At 47.3% G+C, this 22,031-nt stretch overlaps 1 protein-coding gene across 1 annotated transcript; it reads right to left on the bottom strand.

Annotated features, from left to right (window-relative positions):
* Window positions 1–309: 309 nt before the first annotated feature.
* LOC116943209 (potassium channel, subfamily K, member 13) lies at window positions 310–20,909 on the bottom strand. The gene is made up of 3 exons (XM_032955881.2): window positions 20,516–20,909; window positions 18,192–19,392; window positions 310–6,858 (listed from the first exon to the last, which is right to left on the bottom strand). Exons 2-3 carry the CDS (start codon window positions 18,616–18,618, stop codon window positions 5,864–5,866), a joined length of 1,422 nt encoding a protein of 473 aa, XP_032811772.1. The 5' UTR covers window positions 18,619–19,392; window positions 20,516–20,909; the 3' UTR covers window positions 310–5,863.
* Window positions 20,910–22,031: the final 1,122 nt, after the last annotated feature.

Raw genomic sequence — 22,031 nt, 5'->3', positions numbered from 1 at the left:
CGACCACGGAGAGAACACGCAAACTCCAAATGCACAGGCGTTAGGATCTGAATCGAGCCCATGACCTCCTGTGTACCAGGCGAGGGAGTTAACATCTTGCCACCGTGGCGCCCTGTGTTGGTTTACATTGCCAAATTGGTATTAAAACGGTTGGGAGAGGAAAAAAACAAACTCGCTTTCACGCTGCTTGAGGCTCGACAACGTGTGACAGTGAGCAGGGCTGGCGTTTTGCAGTGCCTGAGACAAAAACTCGTCTGATGTTTTTGCATGGGGCCTCTCAAGCTGTTACGTTAACGTGAATTGGGGGGGGGGGGGGGGGTATTAGCCGGAGTGATAAAACAAAAGGGAGTCCTCCGTGTTTCCTTGCAGTGCGTGAAGCACTTTGTACCCTTCATGTCCATGCTTTATGCGCCACCAGTAGCAGTGGTGGTGTTACAGATTGGATAATGATTTTCTCTCATGTGGGCAATTATGTGACGATGACAAAAAATATATATTATTTTGCCTATAGTCTGCAGGAATTTATTATGAATGTAATAATAAAGAACTATTACTTACACTATTTTTCCAGTTTTTTTACGCATTTGTGCTTTCTAGTTTGTGACTAAATTTGCTGCTAAAACAGACGTTCTTAATCCCGAGTCAAGTTTATTATGGGCGATGCATAAATAACGCATTCGCCATATATTTGATGACCACGTGTCACTTTGCAGAGATGTCTCATTGCATGGCACAGGAAAATAATAATAATTTACTCCTGGATACTCATGGAGCTTGTGCCTGAAACGGAACTTTGAATGGGCAGTTTCATCACGGTCCGTTTTTCTATTACAGTTAGAATAAACTTTTTTGTCTGAACACAAGGTACCCTGTTCGGTGGCACAGTGTGGTTGTCATAGGCGGTGGCACTTGGAGTGAAATGGGGGCCCTTCTCTACAATTTCCCCCACCTGGACCCTGGCCCCCTGGTGCAGTTGCACCGCCTGCACACCGCGTCACGCCCTTTCAGGTGCACTTCTGCGGCCGTCTGGAACGCTCTTGCTTCCGATATTAGGAAGCCATTGGCGCTATACACTTTTAAAACGTCTAGATTGACAAACTAATTTCTTTAGTACTGCTTTTTGTGTTTAGTTTGTTGTCCTTCTCCGGCACCGCAAATTTGCATGGTTGGCTACGTACGGTGCGAAAGAAGTTCAACGTACATACCTGCATACACTGACCCTGGTGCATAGCGAAAGTTCTAAGTTTGGGGAAATCAATGAAGAGGTCAGGAACCAGAGTGAGGCGAATCTGGGGGAGTGGCAGCGAATGCACGACTCACGAGGGCTTCTCTCCACAGGCACGTGGAACCTTCCCCGCTCAGTATAATTTGCCACAGGGATGTAACAGTGCATACATTCATCGATTAAAATCGATTCTTACGCTCACACACAATACGTGCATAAAATCATGACGGTAAGAATGTATTTATCTTTCCGGTGTGTTTCCGAGTTGCGCTGCATGTTGTTGTTTGGCGTGATGCGCGACGTCTTACTCCACGTGCCGGCAGCTTCGGCGGGAACTGGATGAATGGTTCTCGATGAAGCTCCCAGCACGTGGAGCGAAACGTCGGACATCGTGCCGAACACCGCGCGGTGCGACCCCCAAAATACACCGGAGAGTTGTATAAAAGCAGTTGCAGTTGTAAGAATTGATTATTTTATTTTCATTCATGGTCCTTGCACTTAAGGTTTATCATAAAATAATTCAAATTTGCAGCTCTTTTGTCAGCCGACTGCATGGATGTCGGCCTCCCTTTCCAATCAGTCATGGAGGTTGCTTGACCATACTGCACCGTGCTGGCCGCCGTGGGTTCACGAAGGGACAAGAGAGAGGGCCCAGGACCAGACCAACGTTGCTCGCAACTAATATACGTTGTAGCAGGGAATCATCATCGATCTCAGGTCTCCGGGTTCACAGCGCAGCATGCTAACCACTGCGCCACCACTCGGGCAGAACGTGTTTTTGTCCGTTATCCCTTCGATAGATTTTACGTGCACTACAAGGGCATGAAATAATCAACTTGAATTGTCCGTCATAGATTGGGCCAATCGTAACGAGGTTAATAGGTCGGCGGACGACGATATGTTTTTTTGAAGATCAACGTTATCAAAAGACTCGCACGTGTTGTTGGCGAATTGGCCGCCACTCTTGCGGTGGCTTCAGATAATCGGATCTTTGTGATGGCGTTAAACTCGCCAATACTTCACCAGCACCCTTTCATTCATTCGACTTGCACGAACACATCCCTCTGTGCAATTGAAATGCTGCTATGGCTTGTAACCCGAACGTAACATTCGTAGTACAAACATACCTTGCATACCATACTGGGAGAAAAACATATCCTTATAATCGTCTATGCATTATGGGTATCGCTTATTTCAAGTAAAATATAGCTTTGTGAAGTGGCAGATTCCATTTCAACTAAAAAGGGATTAATTTTTATAGTTATTATTTTTACATGCCAGTGGTGTTTTAATAAACATTCTGAGTATCGGTTTTAAAGACCTGAGTTTTCTGGGCTGGGAATTATCAGTGTAAATTTTAAATGGTATCCTCATTACCATGTTTATAAAGCAAAATGAATGCATGCTATTTGAAGTCTTTTCGTAAAAACAAAACATAATTCAGCAAATATATTTATTATTAACAATTGGCACCATTGTATCAACACTTCTTAATAATTATGTGCAGCATATCAAAATAGAAAAAAACAGTTTGTATTTTGTAAGCTATATCATTATTTAGCAGAACTGTCCTTGCTGGTATATTGATTTATTTTTATGGTGCAACAGTTAATTCATAGAATTGAAGAATTGACATACCACATTTTTTTTTAAAGAATACTGTATCATAGTGTTTTTGACTGTTTTTTTCATACTAAAAAAAATTCCAGACGTTATTGTTGAGGGATGGGATCCTCGCATCATCAGACTAAGCAATATCTAAAAGTCTGCGTATAATCATACCAATTCTACCAAACACTCCAATAACGATTTAAAGCTGCCCAAAATAACTGGAAAAAATATTCATGGCTATCTTTGGGAAGGAGGGGGAAGGGAAGGGGAGGTGGGGGGGGTGTGCAGGAGGTGGGGTTGAGAATAGCAAATAGCATGCAAGTTGCCACTTAATATTGTGCAGATTGTGAAAAAAAAATTGCATCCTTTTGTATTTTCTAAAAAAACCCCCATCATCTTTATGGCCTCGTTTCCGTCTCTGCTAGAAAATAAATTGCACGCTTCGTAAAGTGTTAGCCAAAATGATTTTTTTGTGTGCTGCCCATGGCTTCAATCCCCTCGTGTTTGTCATGATCAGCGGGAGCTGACGTACAAATCCAGCGGCAATGCGTCGTTCTGTGGACACGTCGAGTCTGCCAACTGCCACGGTTCTAAATCGTCGGGCGTGCACAAAACAAAAGAAACATCCGAAGTAAAAGCGTTCACGCAAGTGATTACAGATTAACATTAAGCGCCAATTGCGGGCGAATGGGTGAAAAAGAACGTGAGACAACATTCCGCTTTTTGCAATAACAGTCGAGTTGTATTGCCCGCTGCTCGTAAAAAAAAAAGCAAGCGGACATGCTGGTGTCGCGATTGTACCGTGTACAACATGTGCCTACATATTTCCCCCCGCTTCCTGCGGTCACGATGTACCGCATCCACGTTCGTGACCACATTTCTGATAACATGACAAATTCCGTCCCCCTCCCCTCTCCACTGTGCGTGTGCAGTTCGTCTCTTCGTGCGTTACATCCAAGAAATAAATGTTGTTTGAAACCAATGGCGGAGCCAGGATTTTCAGGTGGGGGGGGGGGGGACCCCTCCAGCAATGACAAATTATAGAGGAGTTGTTAGTAATAAGTAAGGACTTGTCCCTTGGTTTTCATTCGACGCGTGTGCGGCGATGGCGCAGCCATCGTTCGAGGGTCGAATTCGAACCGCGTTGTGTGATCGGCATCGCGCTCGCTGAAGGTGTTGATGCCTTCAGGGAAGTCGTGGACTCTGTAGACGCAACTGCGCACAATTCTGTGAGTCGCTTATAACTGCTTTGCCGTCACTTATTGCCAATTATGGACTCAGACTATTGTCCTATCATCTCATAGAGTCCCTGGCACGTAATAAAATGCTACACAGTGGCAGCGGGGGTCGCATAATGACGATTTATTACTAATAAACCCCAATGATCCGATCGAAATTAGGGATTTCGATCGGATCATTGGAGGGGGCACGTGCCCCCCCCCCACTGGCTCCGCCAGTGTTTGAAACGAACGTCTCTCGCTGTGTCTAACCAACGCTTAGGTTACACTTTCGTAATGTTCATCTTTCTTTGTCGCACACAACCTTACATACCACACACACACCGTAAGCTACCCACGAAAGAATGACAGAAGAGTATTGACGGTACGAGAACGTTCGCATCAGACGCTGGCTGATTCATCCGGTAAAGAGAAAAAAAATCTGGGTTTTTTTGTTTTTTCAAAAGCAAGCCACGGTGATGTTGCCACATGTAGATTGGTTCTAAAAATAGCCTTGGCATACATTAATCTCGCTCGCTCTGAGTCATATGGCAAACGCAATGATAATTGTTTTTTTGCATTAACAATATAGGCTTAAGTGCAGTTTTGCTGTGGTTATTTCGACAATATAAACCTATTTTGTACGCCAGTATTGACACCAGTGTATTGCAGACAAGACTATGCTTCTCCATTTCTTAGTTTTTCCCCAACCTTTGATAACTATTTACTTATTCAATGTTGATGTAGAGCGCCTTTTGAGTACCCTTTTAGAAAGGCGCTTCATCAATTAAATGTAAGATTAAGCAAAATGCAACTCCCTGAATCACATCCCGATCTATGTCTGATTCCGAGCACTAATAAATAAAGACCACACTTTTAGCTTCCACCTATCCATAGAGAACGGCAGCCGGGCTGTCAAAACACAAATAACCCGAGCTCAAAGAAGATTCTCCATGAGGCAAGCGTTACTGCAAGCTTGTTTGTTTTTGTGATATACGATTCTTGCGGAAATTAAATTAAATAAAACAACGGTGGTGGCGGCAATGGGGGGGTGGGGAGATGGTCGGTAACATTCACAGCCAATGGCACTTTGTTTCCCCGAATTGCCTCGGCGATGAGGTCCATCTCGGGGCTTTCTGATGTCGGCTGACAGCACGTCCCAGGGAGGAGGGGGAGACATTGACGAGTGGCGACGTGAATGCAACGTGCGGGTGAATAACGCGACCGGTGCTGGACACCCACCAGGACGGCTCTCCTGGGGAGGCGCTTCCGATCGTGAAGCCACAACGGATCCCAGCTGCACGAGTGGTGAGATGTTGACTACCTCGCCTGGTGTGCGGGAGGAGGGTGGCGGGTTCGATTCCGACCCTGGCGCCTGTAATATTTGGAGTTCGCGTCTTCTCCCCGTTGTTGGTCGCGGTGGATTTTTATCTGGGTTTTCAACTCGGTATTTATGATGAAGATGCGTTTAAGAGTCATTTGGCTTGCTGTGAATTTCCACTCGATAAGCCACTTCGTTGAGTTATCATTTGTGGCGAAGTCGCTTCTGAAGAAAGAAAAAAAAGCGCCATATCGCCCATTGGGCCTCACCTGGCAAAATGAAATAAAATAAAAAATCGATTTATAGTTTATCAGCAACAGTCCGGAAACAACTCGAGCCCCGGGGGGGGTGGGGGGGTGCGGGGCAATTGCCTCTGCAAATCTCCCCACCACCACCCTGGGCACACAAAGCCGTCGCTCGCACGCAAAACCAATGGCCAATCGAGAGGCCACCACCACCACCCCAGTCCCCCACTCGCCTCGCGGCGTCTCACCTATCCTCGCTGGTCTCCGCCAGCCGGTTGTTCATGATGGCCAGCGCCCCGACGCCCGCGGCGAATCCGTTCTCCCGCCCGAGCGAGTGCGAGTGCACGGGCGAGCAGCGGTGCGCTACGCGGTGGTGGTGCCCGTTCGCCGCCTCCGACAGCTGCTTCTGCATGAGCGCCAGCGACACTTTGTTGGACGCCAGGAAGTCCTTCATGGATATGAGCTCGCCCGAGAGACGCCGCCCGTCCGTGTCGCTGTCGTTGCCCGCGCCGCCGTCGTAGCGACGGGGGCCCGGCGCGGCCACGGTCTCAACGCCGCCGCCACCGCCGCCTCCGCCGGCAGCGTCGTTGTTGTTGTTGTTGCGGCGTCCCCGCGGCACGCCGGGCATGACCGCGTTGCGCCGCTGGTTGCGCGCCCGTAGCCTCGGCCGGCGTCGGCACAGGCTCCTGCAGTCGGCCTTGTGCAGCATCCACGTGAGCGTCTGCTTGATGACGATGGAGAGGACGTTGAAGAGCGAGTATATGCAGCAGACGCCGGCGAGGATGAACACGATGTTGCCCACGCGGTACCACGTCTGGTGGTCGTAGAGGTCGCGCTGGCCGGTCACGAGGTCGCCGAAGCCGATGGTGCTGAACGCCACGAAGCAGAAGTATAACGAGTCGACGTAGCTCCAGCCCTCGACGGCGGAGAACATCGCCGAAGCGGAGCACGCGATGGCCACGGCGGCGATGCCCAGGATCATCATGACGTGGTAGACGGACGGCTTCCAGCCGGCGAGGCACTCGATGGCGTCCGACTGATCGGACGCCTTGCGCCCCGGCTGGATGACGAGCCGATTGATTTGCCGCCGGTGGCAGGAGCGCATGACGCACGCCAGCAGCGTGATGAGCCGCTCCAGGAAGAGGTTGAAGAAGAGGATGCCCGCGGCGCAGCCGAAGAGTCCGTAGAAAATGAGGAAGATCTTGCCGCTCACCGTCGTGGGCGTCGTCATGCCGAAGCCTGTGCCGGGTGGTGGTGGTGGTGGCGGGCGGGCGGGCGGGCGGGAGGGGGGTTACAGAACGCGATGTCCGTGGGTTAACGAGGATGGTGGTGATGGTGACGGCGGTGGTGCACCGCACCAATGCTTTGTCAATCCCAACAACAACAACCGACATTCACCACTAAGTGGCGGTGACGTCGCCAAGGCGCTTGTGCCAGGCTACGTGCACTTTAAGGTCAACGCCACAGTCGTTGCCACCCCCCAATCTGCCACAAGCCGAGCAATTAATACTTTGATACTTGCGTAAAAGCAAGGTTGGCCACATATTGTGCGAAAGAAGTTTAACATGCATACGATACTCTTTGGTTCTATTCGGTAAAGTCACGTAGGTAAAAAATAAAACAACAAAAATCACGACGTTTCGGCCACAACACAAGCGGCCTTCATCAGGTGAAGGGACCAGGCTGTCTCGAGGACAGAGCTGGAGTGAAACACAGCCACGCTCAGACCGCGACCTTTAAGTTGTGTGCGAGGAAACAAGGTGCCTTGATCTTATCTACAAACACAGACACAATTTCAACCGAGAAGATGGTTTCAAATTAAGCAACCATTGGAAAGATGTTCTAAATCGAACCAAACATTAAACTAATTTTCAATGGTACAGTATATTTTTCAAGTAGTGGTACCCCAAACTTTCGCAGCTCTTAAAAATTCCCCTTTCACACCATCAATAAGTAAACTCCCCTCCCCCCCCCCGTGCCAACCGGCATGTGCACCCGCATGTACACCACCTCTACACCGTTCATCATGCTAAGTCGGCCAATCAAATGCTAATTTTTATGCTAATTCCTTTGTCAAGGCACCTTGTTTCCTCGCACACAGCTTAAAGGTCGCGGTCTGAGCGTGGCTGTGTTTCACTCCAGCTCTGTCCTCGAGACAGCCTGGTCCCTTCACCTGATGAAGGCCGCTTGTGTTGTGGCCGAAACGTCGTGATTTTTGTTGTTTTATTTTTTACCTACGTGACTTTACCGAATAGAACCAAAGAGTATGGATCCTTGCAGTCACGAAAGCTTTAAATCTAGAAGTGCATACGATACCTGCGTCGTCTTTTTTCCTGTTCGCTTTTTGGCGTCGTTCTCTGATCTGACACTGGTGGTGAGTCTAGGCCATAAAGCAAGCTGCTGCTGTCTCTCGTGTCGGCCAATCAGCTTCAACGACAATGCCGTACATTTTCAGAGCATTTTTTTGTTTGCACGTGTTGCCACAAGTGCGCGTGGTGACTGTAGACTTGATGCCTTTCAAAAGGTAACCATTTGGTGTTTGAACATTTTCACACCTGTATTATTGCCATCATTTTGATACTGGCAAAAAGGTCCCATAGATGCAACAATCCAGATCGTAACTCCTGCACACGATTTGAATAGTCCTAGTTACATGCTCATGGTGAGTTCTCCTTTTGGCAAAGCAATAATCATAATGGGCAATCGTCGCAAATAATTCCGTGCAGAACTCACACGGCGTATATTTGAGATATCTGAAATGGTCATGGGGGGCGGGGGGGGGCTCTTGACCAGCGTGGTGCAGTTTAGTGAAACAATTCCCGTGACTGACGCGGCATTTGGCGACGTCCATTTAGCATTGGCTTGACAAAGGACTGTATATTATTTATTTATCAGTAACTGGCCAGATGGCACAGCCATAGATTAGATGCCTTGGAAATGGAATAGTGTGAGTCCATAAACAACTCTGTGCCTCAATCTTCTGGGGTGTGGGCAATTCAGCAGTGATTTTTTTCTTTGAATAAAGTCGACCCTGCCATAGGAATGTGGAAAAAAAACCATACTCATTTAAGTGAGAATAAAAAACAATTTTACTTTCTCACCTTTTGATCATGTAGTCTCTGAATTACACGGAACAAAATTATACTTTGGTCTCATGCCACCACTGGCAACATCATGACTACATGCCCTCTCCATCGTCATCAGTATTTGTTCTTCAGCTGCCACCAGCTGAGTATTTTAAATATAAAAAAAAATTGATTTGACTGAGTTAACAGTGACAGGCTGAGCTGAAAGCTTATGGTACTGATTGAATTTTCCTGGTTATATTTATGAATAAAATATGCTATAGAGATTCATAATGGACATGTCCCGTTCACAAAGGCACCGTAATGAAAAATTTAATGTTGGGTTCATAATGGCAGCGTCACAGACACCGAGTTAACACATTGGAGGCCCTGGGTTTGAGCCCTGGGTGTCCGACCTCAGTGGGTTTCAAAATTGTCACATTGAGTTCATAATAGCGATATCAGAAATGCCCTGCCCACGGTACTACTGGAGGGTACTCTATTACAGATCCCTTATAATTGTTTTTTTCAAATTTTCCACAATCTTATCCTGATGTGCTTTCGGCGTTCTGTCATCAGATGAAGCATCCGTTTGGATCTGTCGTGGTGCAGTTGCACCGCTCCATGGTTAGAGAGCGGCCTACAGAAGCATACGCTACCGAGCTACATCTGAGATCCTTCAAAGTGACCTCTGGCCCACCGTGCCGCTGAGAGTGATGTTCATCACACAACAGTAAAACTCATATTTTCAATTCTAGGAGTTGGAATTTTTGCCTCTTTTTTACCGCCAATGCTGAACCAAAATATAATGCGATGGGTTTTTTTTTGTGTGTGAAATCATTTGTGACCTTGTTTAGGTCATCACTCACACTTGTGAACCCGATTCTCTGAGCCACTCGGCTCACCTCTCTTTGGGTGTTTTTATTATTATTACTAAGAAAACCATGACCAACAGTTATAACAATAACTCATGGGACCGCCTTTTTAAAATGTGAAACTTCACGTGAATAAACTGGTATTTTGCTGAAGGTTGGCCCTGGGGTGAATCTCCAGGTGAACTGAGTGACGCTGTTTAGTATGCACAGCAGTCAAGAAATGTAAAGTTCCCAGCCTGCATGGAGCCGAGCCATATCATTACTTATTAAGAGGTATCTGCACTAATTAAGGTAAACATTTTTAAACAGCCCCCAATTGACTTCCACATTTGTTTTGACATTGTATGTCTTGGTCTCTGCTACCCGATTAGCACCTCCGATCAGCACGGTTGGCTACGAACGACGCGAAAGAAGTTCCACGTAGTGCATTGCATACCCTGACAATCATAATCTCTTTTTCTGCACTTGCCTTCCTGAGGCATCATCCCAAGTCCTAACATTTTATATCGAGATCCAGTCGTATTTCGCCACCGCTTGAACACAACTGTATAATTGTCGCCAATGTTGACTATGATCAAACCACTCCTGGATGAAGGACCCCCCCCCCCCACCAACTCAACCCAACCCCCCCCCCCCGTCATGCCGTGATCATGTGTGGTTTCAATCGGTTGGAATTGAATTGGCATGGTGGCCAAGGGCTGCTGATGAAATAGCAGCCAGAGGATACGGCGTGCTCGAGAAAGTGTGACGGACACGTGGAGGTTGGAGCAACGAGATCAGGCCATGCGCAGGATGTGAATTTTGGCATCACCGGCCCAATGGCGGATGGAGACGGTACATGAGGAGGCCTTCATCTAGCAGTGGATAGACCGTGGATGAAGACGACGGTTGGTGGCGTCGAATTGCGCACTATCTTCACGGTTACAATAATATGCCCATTTGTCTGGTGTAAAGCCATCGAGCATTACAGCAGTTGTACTTTACAAAGAGTTTATTTAATTCTGAAAGGCACTGGATAACACATTATAGGTACCATATTCAAGATGCGTCAGTGTTGATAACTCATGAGTAATTGAATTGTGCGTTTAATGTGTCTCTTAGGAAAGCTTGTTTAGACTATAAGAAACTAAGATAATAAAATACAATGTTCTACCATCTGATAGGGCATAAAGAAACTTACAGTAATTAATCTTAGAAAACACAACGCCATCAAACGATGTCCGTTCGACCACAAAGTCTGGCAATATTTTTTCGTCATGGTGATTTTTCTTTATTTGTGGGGCGCCGCTGTGGCGAGATGTTGACTCCCTCGCATGTTATGCAGGAGGTCGTGGGTTTAATCCCAACCCTGACGCCCGTATATTAGGAGTTTGCATGTTCTCCCTGTGGTCGCGTGGATTTTTCTCTGGGTCCTCCGGATTTTCCCTCCACATGTATAAACATGCGTTTAGAATATTTGTGCTGCTATACATTTCCACTCGATAAGCCGCTTTGTTGAGCGATCATTTGGTGGCCAAATCCAATGGCGGAGCCAGGATTTTCAGGTAGTGGGGGGGCAACCCCTCCAGCAATGAAAAATGATAGAGGAGTTGTTTTAATTTAAAGCTTTCGTGACTGCAGTAATTCATATTCTTAGCTATTTCGGTAATGTCACGTTGAAGGGAAACAATAAAATAATAAAATATATAAAACAATAAAAATTCTCACGACGTTTCGACCATAACACAAACGGTCGTCATCAGGTGTGAAAAACCAACGGCAAGAAACATTTGAAAGAAGTGTCGGTTTGCATTAATTAATTGATTTCTAAACGGTGTATTTATTTATTTATAAAAAAAACGTCAGCGCCATGCGCAGCGATTTGGCAGTTTATTTAGAAGGACGAGTCCATCTATGTTCTGAAAAGAGGAGGGGGGAGACGAAAAATTATTCTATGCTGTCTGACAGCGACCGTAAGCGTGAACAATCAATTAATACCTGAAATGGTTTATCAAATCCTTCCAATGATTGCTAAGCCAGAATCCATCTTCTCGGTAGAAATTGTCTCTGTGCTTGTATATGTGGATAGCCTCATGAACGAATCTCTCATGGTAGCCAGATGGCTTAGAGGAGTTGTTAGTAAGTAAAGACTTGTCCCTTGCTTTTTATTCGACGCGTGTGCGGCGATGGCGCAGCCATCGATAGAGGGTCGAATTCGAACCGCGTTGTGTGATCGCCATCGCGCTCGCTGAAGGTGAATGCCTTCAGGGAAGTCGTGTACTGTACACGCAACTGCGCACAATTCTGTGCGTCGCTTATAACTGCTTTGCCATTACTTATTGCCAATTATGGACTCAAGACTATGGTCCTATCATCTCATAGAGTCCCTGGCACGTAATAATATGCTACACAGTGGCAGTGGGGTCGCAAAAATGTTGATATATTACTAATAAACCCCAATCATCCGATCTAAATGAGGGATTTTGGGGGGGGGGGGGGCACGTGCCACCCTCCCCCACTGGCTCCGCTAGTGTCTAGGTCGCTTCCTGAAAGGAGCTTAATAGCTCAGTAGGTCTTACCTGGTAAAAGTAGCACAGTGGTATAGTGCACGAGGCTTGCGATTGGAAAGATCAGAGTTCAAATCCCGGTGAGGGGTTGACTCAGTTTCTTCATTTCTATTGGACTGATACAAATTTGGTAGCACTGTGGGGACATCACTCATGGTTTTCCTATAGAAAATAAAACTTGCTCCCACCATAGAAATGTGGAATTTCCACCCCTGCCTTCGAGATGTACAGTATATTCAGAAAACGAGTGCAGCCCATTGCTGAATTTGAGTGGGAAACCAATTTTGACCTTTCAACAATATTATATTTGTATTATTATTAGCATAGAGAACCAAACAGTAGAGACTGAGTCAATCCAGTGTCCTGTAAGTTTAGAGACAAGTGAGTATGGAGGGACATGTGTCGTGCTATCTGCAAGGCATCACGAGGCCATCGCTGATTAAGGTCCCCATGTAAGTGGAAGGTCACCCTGGAGGCCAGAGAGAGAGAGAGAGCTTCCTATCAACAAAGGTGCAATTGAACCTCATCTCCTGAGAGCCGTCGGTTCACATCTTCCACACAATCCTATCTTACGCGCGTAGACGACAGTCGCCGAGTGACTGACGTAAATTCTAACCGTGTCCTACGAGCGATAGACAGATTAAACGTGGCTAGTATATTGTCAAGATTATAACGAAGACCATGTTTTTTTTTTTTACAAAGATGGGGCCTGTAATGTGTCAGCCTGCAGATGTAATGGTTTTACTCAGAGGGCAGAGTTAGTCTGAAGTTTAAACGTTTCTTTAAGTCTTGTTTTGACAACTTAAAACATATTCACCATCATTCGTGATGAAAGTAAATCACCATCTCCATGGGCAGCGATAATGCAAACGCATTAAAGGTGTACAGTACATGGACAGCCCTCTTGTCAATCCACTGCTGGATGATGAAGGCCGCCCCAAGTCGTGTGGGTAGCGGGGGTTATTTGAGCAAACTTCACCACGCCTATCACCGCAGATTGGTCAGGGCACGGAGCACAGGAGTGATATAAGCGCAGTACGGCAGTGGATTTTGCAGCTGGCTGGCTGCGTGTGGAGCGGAGCACCACAGCCACTTGTGGCAACCTGGCGTGCATGATGCCCCCCCCCCTCCAATCCGATCGCCCTCCTGCCAACTCAGCCCCACAGCCTATACGCTCTGTTAGGCATGGTGGAGTCGCCCATCTAAGCAAAGCACCACTATCCAGGCTCGACCCTGGTGAAGCTACTGAGGCTCTCACGAGATCGGGTACATTCCTGGTGATTCGTTCGTCGGCAAAAGTCTAAGTGAATTTTCTGCTCCTGTTCAAAGCCCTGAGCCAATGGTGGAAATTCCTCATTATTACGGCGAATGTGTGAGTCTACCCGTAGAAAACCACCACTGTTGACTCCTCCCACAAAGTGGTACTCATTTATCGACCCCAGAGGGATAATGGCCTGAGCCAAACCCCCAACCAGGAGTTTGAACTCGCACCCTTCTGATTGCGAGCCTGCTCGCTCTGCCACTGAGCCCGCCACCTGACCGATTGTGTGTTGACTTATTCAAACACCTCAACATATGTATTATTGAGAGACAAAGCAAAATAAAACTCCTTAAAAAAAGGCACGCGTTCGAAGCATCTCCTGTCATCCAACAGGCGCTTAAGTAAGGGATGCCGAGGTCTGAACCAAGCCTTTTTTCCGTTGGTCCATAAATTCTTCCCCACCCCCCACTGACCCTCTGACCTCGCAGCTCGTCATCCCTGAGATTTCGCTCAGAGCCAACGTTCATTTACACTGCACAGGCATGCGAAACGTTATTTACCTCGCCTGGTATACAATAGGTCGTGCCTGCGCCGAGCCACACGCGTCTCCTTTGAGAGAGACGACAGTCGTGAGACCTTTCTACCAGGCCTCCAAGCAAAGCAGCCAGCCTTGGCACGCCGTGACGTCACATGTTCAAACTGCAGGGCAGCTGTTTGCTCCCACCTTGGCGAATTCGCGGTGGCGAGACGTTATCTGTCTCGCCTGGTATACAGGAAGTCGTGGGTTCGATCCCGATCCTTACGCCTGTTGTATATTTGGAGTTTTGCGTGTCTCTAATTTCGTGGTCACTGCACCTGAATGAGTTAAATGATGACGTCACCCTGCTGCTCTATTTAAGACCGGGAGCAAGTGAGGGCTTTACCATTCTGGCGAATTGCCCGATGATGCTGGATGTAATTACCAGCGAAACGTCGTACTCAAATTTTAAATGATGTTGATTCACTCTTCAACACTCCGGTGGGCTAAAGTAGTAAACTATTTGTCCTTTGTAAACGTGACACATTTTTTTACTGTTTAGCCGTGTCGGGTGGTGGAGGGTTACGACACATTTATAAAAAACGCGATCTAACCCAAAAACCTTTATTATGAATAATATTGGTAGCGAAAGCCTACGTGTTAAACTGGAATTTTTCTCCGGGTCTTCTGGGATTTTCCCTCCACATTTAGAAACGTGTGCTTTCGATGATACGGCTGCTATAAATGTCCTCGTGATGATAAGCCACTTTGTTGTTGTTGATCTATCATTTGCGGCCGGGGTCGCCTCTGAGAAAGAACTGTATGGCTCAGTGGGCTTTACCTGGTTAAAATAAAAATAGTAGGTAGTGAATAGTAATTGAAAGCGCTCGCTGGAGCCACGTGGCAGGCAGTGGACATTGTTGACTGAGCCCCGTCGTGAGGGCTCACGGCGCACTGCGCCTGTGCTCGTTGCCCGCGGTGTAACCGTTCACTCCCCCACCCCGATGCCCTGAACTCCCACCCGGCAATTTGACGAATTGCCAAATTTCTATGGCCGCAGAATACTGTACTATATCAATGTCTTTATAAAAAAAATGATTGTGATGAATGCAACGGCCACTAGTGGCTGCAGGGATCATGTGAACCCATTATTACAACATTTATCCATTTGCAGGCTTTTTGTCAATCTACTTCTCGCTACAGGCCTACCTAACTCCGCGCAGGTCACTAAGGTCATTTGACCAGACTGCAGTGCACGTTTAGTGAAGATGGAACGCATTGACGCGAGACCGTAGGAGGTACAGTACAATAAATGAATGTTTCTGCACTGCCCTCTGCTGTCCACCACGTAGCAACGAAGTCTATAACACCTGCCATGCACAGTGGTCACCCATGCAAAGCGCTATCCAGATTGAACCCTGCTTCGCTTTCGAGATCAGATGCGATCGGGTGAACTTTTGGGTAATTTGGTCACGGGCAAAACACAACGGAAAATATTTTTAATCCAAGGCAAATCGATGCATGCGTCGTGAGCTTTTATGAATCGATGTGAATCCATCCATCGATTGATAAATACTGTACACCTTGTAACCATGACCACATTTTAGTTTTGTAATAGTATTTGCTGTATGAAGAACATTAGATCAATATCTGTGATGAAGGTACGATCATTGGTTGGCAAGTATGCGATGCCACAGTAGAAGCCCGTTGTGCTTGATCAGAGTGGGAAGCCTTGTAGTCCACTGTTGATTCAAACTATGATGCAATCGTTAATTTGCTCCGCATGATTTCATACTTTAAATTCCCCTAATGGTGTTGTCTGAATTGGGCACTCTGGTTAAAAAAAAAAAGTTCAGCTGCTACTGAATTACAGCACAGTGAAATTTTAACACAATTATGCTCATTGTGCAGGCTAAGGTCGACTTGTTATTTATAATGTGGGTTTTGATTGTGAATGTACCTATGTATATATAAAGACCCCGATAATGTACCTATGTATATATATAAAGACCCCGAGAACCAAATCGCCCGGAATGTGCACAAACTCGTCAGAGCCCATGTGACAACCGGATTTGATTGACTCTGTCGGTTGTTCGTGGGTTATGGTAAACATATGCCATTATACCTGGACTATCTAACCCAAAATAAACGAATTATGCATTGTCAGAGCAGAGTTGAGCCTGGATAGTGCTGAGACAGACACCTGTACATAAAACAGGTGTAATAGGCTCTGTGGCTACGTTGTGGGCAACAGATGGCAGTCCTGTACAGTACTCTTATACTCCCACGTATATGCCCCCCCCCCCCCCCACCTTCACGCCCCCCCCTAACCTTCACCAATCCACACTGATCGGCGTGATAAAGATGGGCAAAAGTGATATTGTCAAATGATTCGCATGGTGTGAAAAGGCCCTCATCCACTCGCGGATTGATGAAGGGCTGCCCATGTCCATGAAAAACACCAACAACATCGCACACCGATGCAGAAATTGCATTGGAGACCAAAAATGTCTTGCGCTGCCCATACTGGGAGACAACGGAAGACATTCTCATTCAAGGCTTGTCCTGCCACGTAGCCAGACGTTCATATTCGCACCCCATAGGTTTCAGTGTCGCTGTCGTTTCAACTCACAGCCATCGTAAACGTCAACACCAATAGATCTTCAATGTGCAATCGTCTCTCCGTCGGTTCGCAGAGAGAGCTCTGTCGGGCCAAATGCTGGTGTTGCGTTCGGTAAAGCACAGATGATCTAACAGTTAAAGTGTGATAATGTAAACTGCAAATGGAAAATAAACGGTTTGGTTTGGTTTAGATTGTCTTATCTTGACAAATGTTAATTTCCGTCACATTTGTGTGTTTGTGAAAATGCACTGATTGCTTCCACTGCCATTAATGGAGGAGAATCACCAAAACAATGTTTGGGCTGTTTCACAAATTGGTAAGTAATCTAGTTGTTATGACTGGCTATGAAATGCCAGCGATTTCCATTTTTTACGAGAAAAAAACATTTAATGGCTATAATTTTGCCCGATTCCATAAATGACAATTTGTTTTATTCTTGTGGGAGGAAACCAGAATACAGATAGAAATAAACACTCAAGGGATAACACTCAGCAGTGCCATCTGCTGGCCCACCCCGGCAGGCCCAAGCAACCCTGGGCTGTAGCTCCCCGAGAGCTGATGGTGAGACGAGGTGCACCATCGACTTGTGGTTTGCTTATAATTCGGGAGCTCTTTTCCTAAGGGGTTAAAACTCATCGCTCCACCCTGGGAAACAGACGTGAAGGTGCTCTCCCAGAAGGAAAACAAACACCTGTTGACCAGTCTAATGCACAATCAATTGTTTGGCCAAAGCAAAACTCGACACAATGCTGAGGGCACCCTACAGTTTAAATTGCTTGGGTGTCTCTTGGGCCAAGTCTTTTTTTTCTTTCCCAAGATGTGTATGTGTTTTATTTAAAGCTACAAAGCCAGCAAAATTTGGCTCTGTTCCTTGTATGGGCACGTAGATTTTAGTAGGTATACATATCTGGTGTGAACTAACTTTGATTGTCATTGGCCTAAAATAAAATATGAACCTACTTCTGTGTGTATTCACTGACAATGCGGTGACACAGCATGTCTCGCAACAAGCTACAAGAATACCGTCTTACAAGCGTGTACCCTGTTGCTCTGATGATGACGAAGCTGTGACATGTTATTATAGACCATTTTTTGCTTATGCTGTGATGCTCCTGCTGATGATACTTCTGCTATTGATCAGAGCTGTCTCAAAACTAAGTATGGCTCTACACACATGCTCGGCGGAAGAGGACTTATCATGAAAAAGACAGGCATGGAGGGAATACACTGGAGGGACAGAGAGACAGAAATAGAAAGGGATGCATAGAGAGACATAGGAGAGACATGGGAGGGACATATAATGGAGAAAATAGTCGGAATGTTGGGCTTCATGTAGAAACAGGGCCCCTGCGTATGCACCAATATCGCTCTTGTGTAGAGATTACACTCTTACTGCTGCTGCTGTCGCTAATGTTGTTGCCAGTGATGTTACTGCTGATGACAATGATGGTGATGCTACTGATGCGGTTACTGATAATAATTATTAACCATCTGTGGCTAATGACGAATACGACGAAGTATTCTGCTGCCGCTGCTGATCCTGTTACTGCCACAGACTATCGCAATGCCGCAGCAGCGGCAGCAGCATGCCACTCAATACGCCACTGCCACTGCTTCTGCCTGCTAGCTGTCGGTTCTAATCAACGATGCCAGTGATACCGCTGTTAGCCGTGCGCCGAACTCACCAATCGTTGAGACCACGGTGCCAACGAAGTAAAAAGCCCCCGTGAAGTCCCAGCGGGGGCGCAGCGGTGCCGCCCGCACCCCGGCTGTGGCCCCCAGCTCAAAGTCCCGGAGAAGCGCGTCGAGATCGGCCCGGGGCACTCCGAAGTGCTGAGTGAAGTTTTCCAGGCGGTGCAGCCAGCGCTCCTGCGCCACCAGCTCGGAGGGTCGCTCCAGGGCGGAGAAGACGGCCGCTCCGCACAGCAGGTAGCAGAGGATGAGCGCGGCGAGCAGCGCGAAGCGCGCAGTATCTTCGCCTCCCAGAGACACCCGAGCCATGGTCGTGGGGCTCCTGCTGCTGCTGTTGCTGCTGCTGCAGCTGTAAACGTTGTAAATGCTGCTGTTGCTGCTGCTGACGAATCTTCCGCGGGGATGCGGGCTCTGGCACATTGAGCGAACCGCCCCGTGGCCTGCGCTCCCTCACAGAGGTGCAGCCGTACCAAAGTGAGCACTCGCCGCGTCGCGACGTCGGCGCAGGTTTGACTCGGGGGTGGGGGGGGGGGGGGTAGGTGCTAGTGGAGAAGGGGATTGAGGAGTGAATGCTGCGACGTCTTTGTTAACACACCAAGCCCCCACGGACGACGCATGCTACTGTAACGTTCGCCCACACGGGCTATTAGATTATACCATTTTTTTGAACCACGATATGCAGAGATAACTATTTCTACACGCATGGAGTTGAAAGCAATGTGTTCGTTGTCAATAACCTCGCTAGTTTTTCATGTTTTTCTTGGTCAAGTCTTCTATCCGATTATAATTTTTTGACCAGGATTGTAATGTCGTCACCATAACATTGCTGATATGTTGAACCAGCCTGCTCTTGTGCTGTATTATCATCCTATAGAATGCTCCAATATAGGCGCCATTCCAAATACGAAACCCGTATTGTAGATAGTGCTCAGCGCATCACTGTCCCTGGTGCTGCAGTTCACGTCCCTGTTCCTTGGTGCTGAAGTCCATGTGGCTGTCCTTAGTGGTGAAGTCCGTGTCGCTGGCCGTGGTTCTGAAATCCGTGTCGCTTTCCTTGGCACTGAAGTCTGTGTCGCTGGCCGTGGTGCTGAATTCTGCGTCGCTGGCCGTGGTGCTGAACGAGGCGACTTCTCAGTGAGCGCCGTTGTGCAGTGGGCGTCCATGTGCGATCACATTCCTCATCATCACTGTGCCCTGTGTGAGCGCACAGCACGGCCGGTTGAGAATGTGTGCATATATGTATGTATGATAAGTGTGTGTTGTTTCGTAACCTCTCTAACGAGCATCCTTCAACACCCTCCTCTCCTTATACACCCAAGCTCGTTATTCTATCTGTTGTGTGCATATAGATAGGCTCGTTATAACATGCTTACATTTTTCTCCGATTTTTTTTTTACTTTTTATTTCCCAACATTGCTTTTACATGTTAAAGTACGAATTCCGTGTTGTTTTTGGGCGTACATTTACAACTGTTGGTTATTGCCGTATTTACGCTACTCACATCACTGCTATTATGTTTTATTGCTTCCCACATTTCAATTGGAAAATACGCATCTGCTCTCTCAATTGGTTAATTACCGAATTGAATGTGTTTAAAAGCACATTTTCTAAATTAATATATACGTTACTCCATATACAGTCTATTTGATTTCAGATTGAAATTATTGTACTTTTTAACCAAATTGCTTGGCTGCATTATTATACACCCGCCTAAACCCTGCTTCTTGTGAAAGGCAATGCTATATAATCCATATAGGTTATGATTTAATAATGGTATATGATTAGTTGAGATATTTATTACTAAAACAGGCAAGAGCTCATTGAAACTGAATGTATTTCCCCCCCTTCTGGAAGCGAACAGAAAAAGGCTTGGCTACAAGCGACCAAACCTATATCGGTTTACTTCAATAGAGACATCCATAAAGCATTGGTGGATGCGTTTTTAAGACATCGTTCACAACGGGCTGCCACGCACAACAACTCTTCCAGGCTCCATCCACACTGCTGTGTGTAGTTGAGCGCCGTAATGCTCCGCTAAGGCTGACGGTGGGCGGATACGTCGTGTAAAAAAAGCACCTACCAATGTTACAGCACCACGCCAATAAATATATAACACATATTTACAAGAGTATATACGATGTGTATATCCCACACCTCCGATTAGTACGGGTGGCTACGTACGTTGCAAAATAAGTTTAATATACACGTGATATCTCATGCACATATGCGCACACGGCATATCGTAAATAAGGGAGTGCATTATGACCAGAACCTTAATGAATGTGAATCACGAATTTAATGCGGTAGTCTTACTCACCTCCACGATCAGAACACGCGTGATCACCGTGCACGCTTCACGCGTTGTTTCGCTTGCCTTCTCGATCCCTCCTCTCTCTCTCTCCCACCGTTCGCTCCTCTCCCCCTTTTGTGTGAAGTTTTTTTTTTGGGGGGGAAACAAAGCCGAACCAATAACGAGCGCGCGAGCCAGCGTCGCCTCAGATCCCGACACGGAGCTCCGTCGTGGTCAGTAAAGCTCCAGTCTGGCGCGCCGCCGAACGCGTTTCAGCATAGGCGTACGCTGACCAAAGCCACATCATCATTATCCTCATTCTCCTACACATCGCCGCATAAGGTAGCGCTCCCCAAACCCGCACGGTGATCAACAGCCACACGCCGCCCTCTCTACCCCTGCTGCTACCCCTTTCCATCTCCCCGCCCCCCTTCCCCACAGCCCGAGGGAATCCCCCCCCAACCCCACCCCCCATCTCGCTCCCCCCACTCCCCATGCCCTAGCCCCAGCCTCCACCTTAAATTAAAGACGTCTCCGACAAATGACACCCGCATTAAAATAGAACACGGATCGGTTGCGCATATTAACGCCTTGAATTAATCTAATCCTGTCAGAGCACTGAGCCCGCGCTGGTAAAACACTGGGTTCGAATCTGGGATGTGCAGTCGGCTTATAATGAGTAAATGTGGTTCTGTGGTGCAGCGAGTTCACAGTATCTGTTGAATCACCAACCGCCCCTCCACCCCTGTTGTGTTTATTTATTAATGTATTATCTTCATGCCGAATATCCTATCTCACGATTGCCATGCAGTGAACACCTCTTATGGGCAGGGCAATGCGAGTTGCGCCGCCTATTGTAGATAAGAAGCGAGGGGAAAAACGCGAATCGCGAGTATTTATTTTGATGGCGCTATCCTGCCACAGATCATGTTCGCACCCCGGAGCGCGGAGTGGGATCGTCCTTGCCCTTTCAACATCTGGCAATTCACTCGCGTTGGCTCGAGCTAACCTGACGGCTGCTGATGAGATCCTGCGTGTCGAAACCAGTCGACAGTTTTGTTTTTGCTTGTCTTGAATACATGCTGCTAAAAAATTATGCGCGCTACTGATGAGATGTGCAACAAATAATTGTGTTTATTGCTGCTGCTGCTGCTGCTGTTGTTTCCCCGCGGAGAGACGGGTTTGTGCAGGAGGCGCGTTGTCTGCGTACGTTTTGTGTTATAACAGGAGATGGTGGGGTGCTCGCTGTGAGGATTCCAAGCGGCGCACGGCTTCGTGTCATGCGTGATTTGATGCCGGCGGGTAGCAGGATGGGGCAGGAGAAAATAAATAGATCAACAGACACAATAACCTCCCCCCAGCGTTGAACCTGTCCGAGGTGTTTGTTGTTCGGCGTGATGCGCCCGACGTTTCGCTTCGCGTTCGGCTGGGGGAGCTTCTTTAGAAGTGGAGCGAAACGTCGGACAATATATTCCGTGCGACACATCGGCAACCAACATCGCGGGAGCTGTAGAGCGCACATTGCGAGAACCTACGCAGAAGG

The sequence above is a fragment of the Petromyzon marinus genome, chromosome 17 (genome assembly GCF_048934315.1).
Source record: "Petromyzon marinus isolate PM22_M1 ecotype Great Lakes invasive population chromosome 17, UKy_Petmar_22M1.pri1.0, whole genome shotgun sequence".
Taxonomy (NCBI): domain Eukaryota; kingdom Metazoa; phylum Chordata; class Hyperoartia; order Petromyzontiformes; family Petromyzontidae; genus Petromyzon; species Petromyzon marinus.
The sequence above is the reverse complement of the archived record's forward strand: the minus strand, read 5'-3'. Positions and strand labels throughout refer to the sequence as shown.

Excerpts from the sequence above, each read along its gene's own strand:
- LOC116943209 (XM_032955881.2), bottom strand. The coding sequence starts at position 18,618 with ATGTGCCAGAGCCCGCATCCCCGCGGAAGATTCGTCAGCAGCAGCAAC. Across the intron at positions 6,859-18,191 it reads CACCGTGGTCTCAACGATTG|GCTTCGGCATGACGACGCCC; the intron begins GTGAGTTCGGCG and ends CACCCGGCACAG.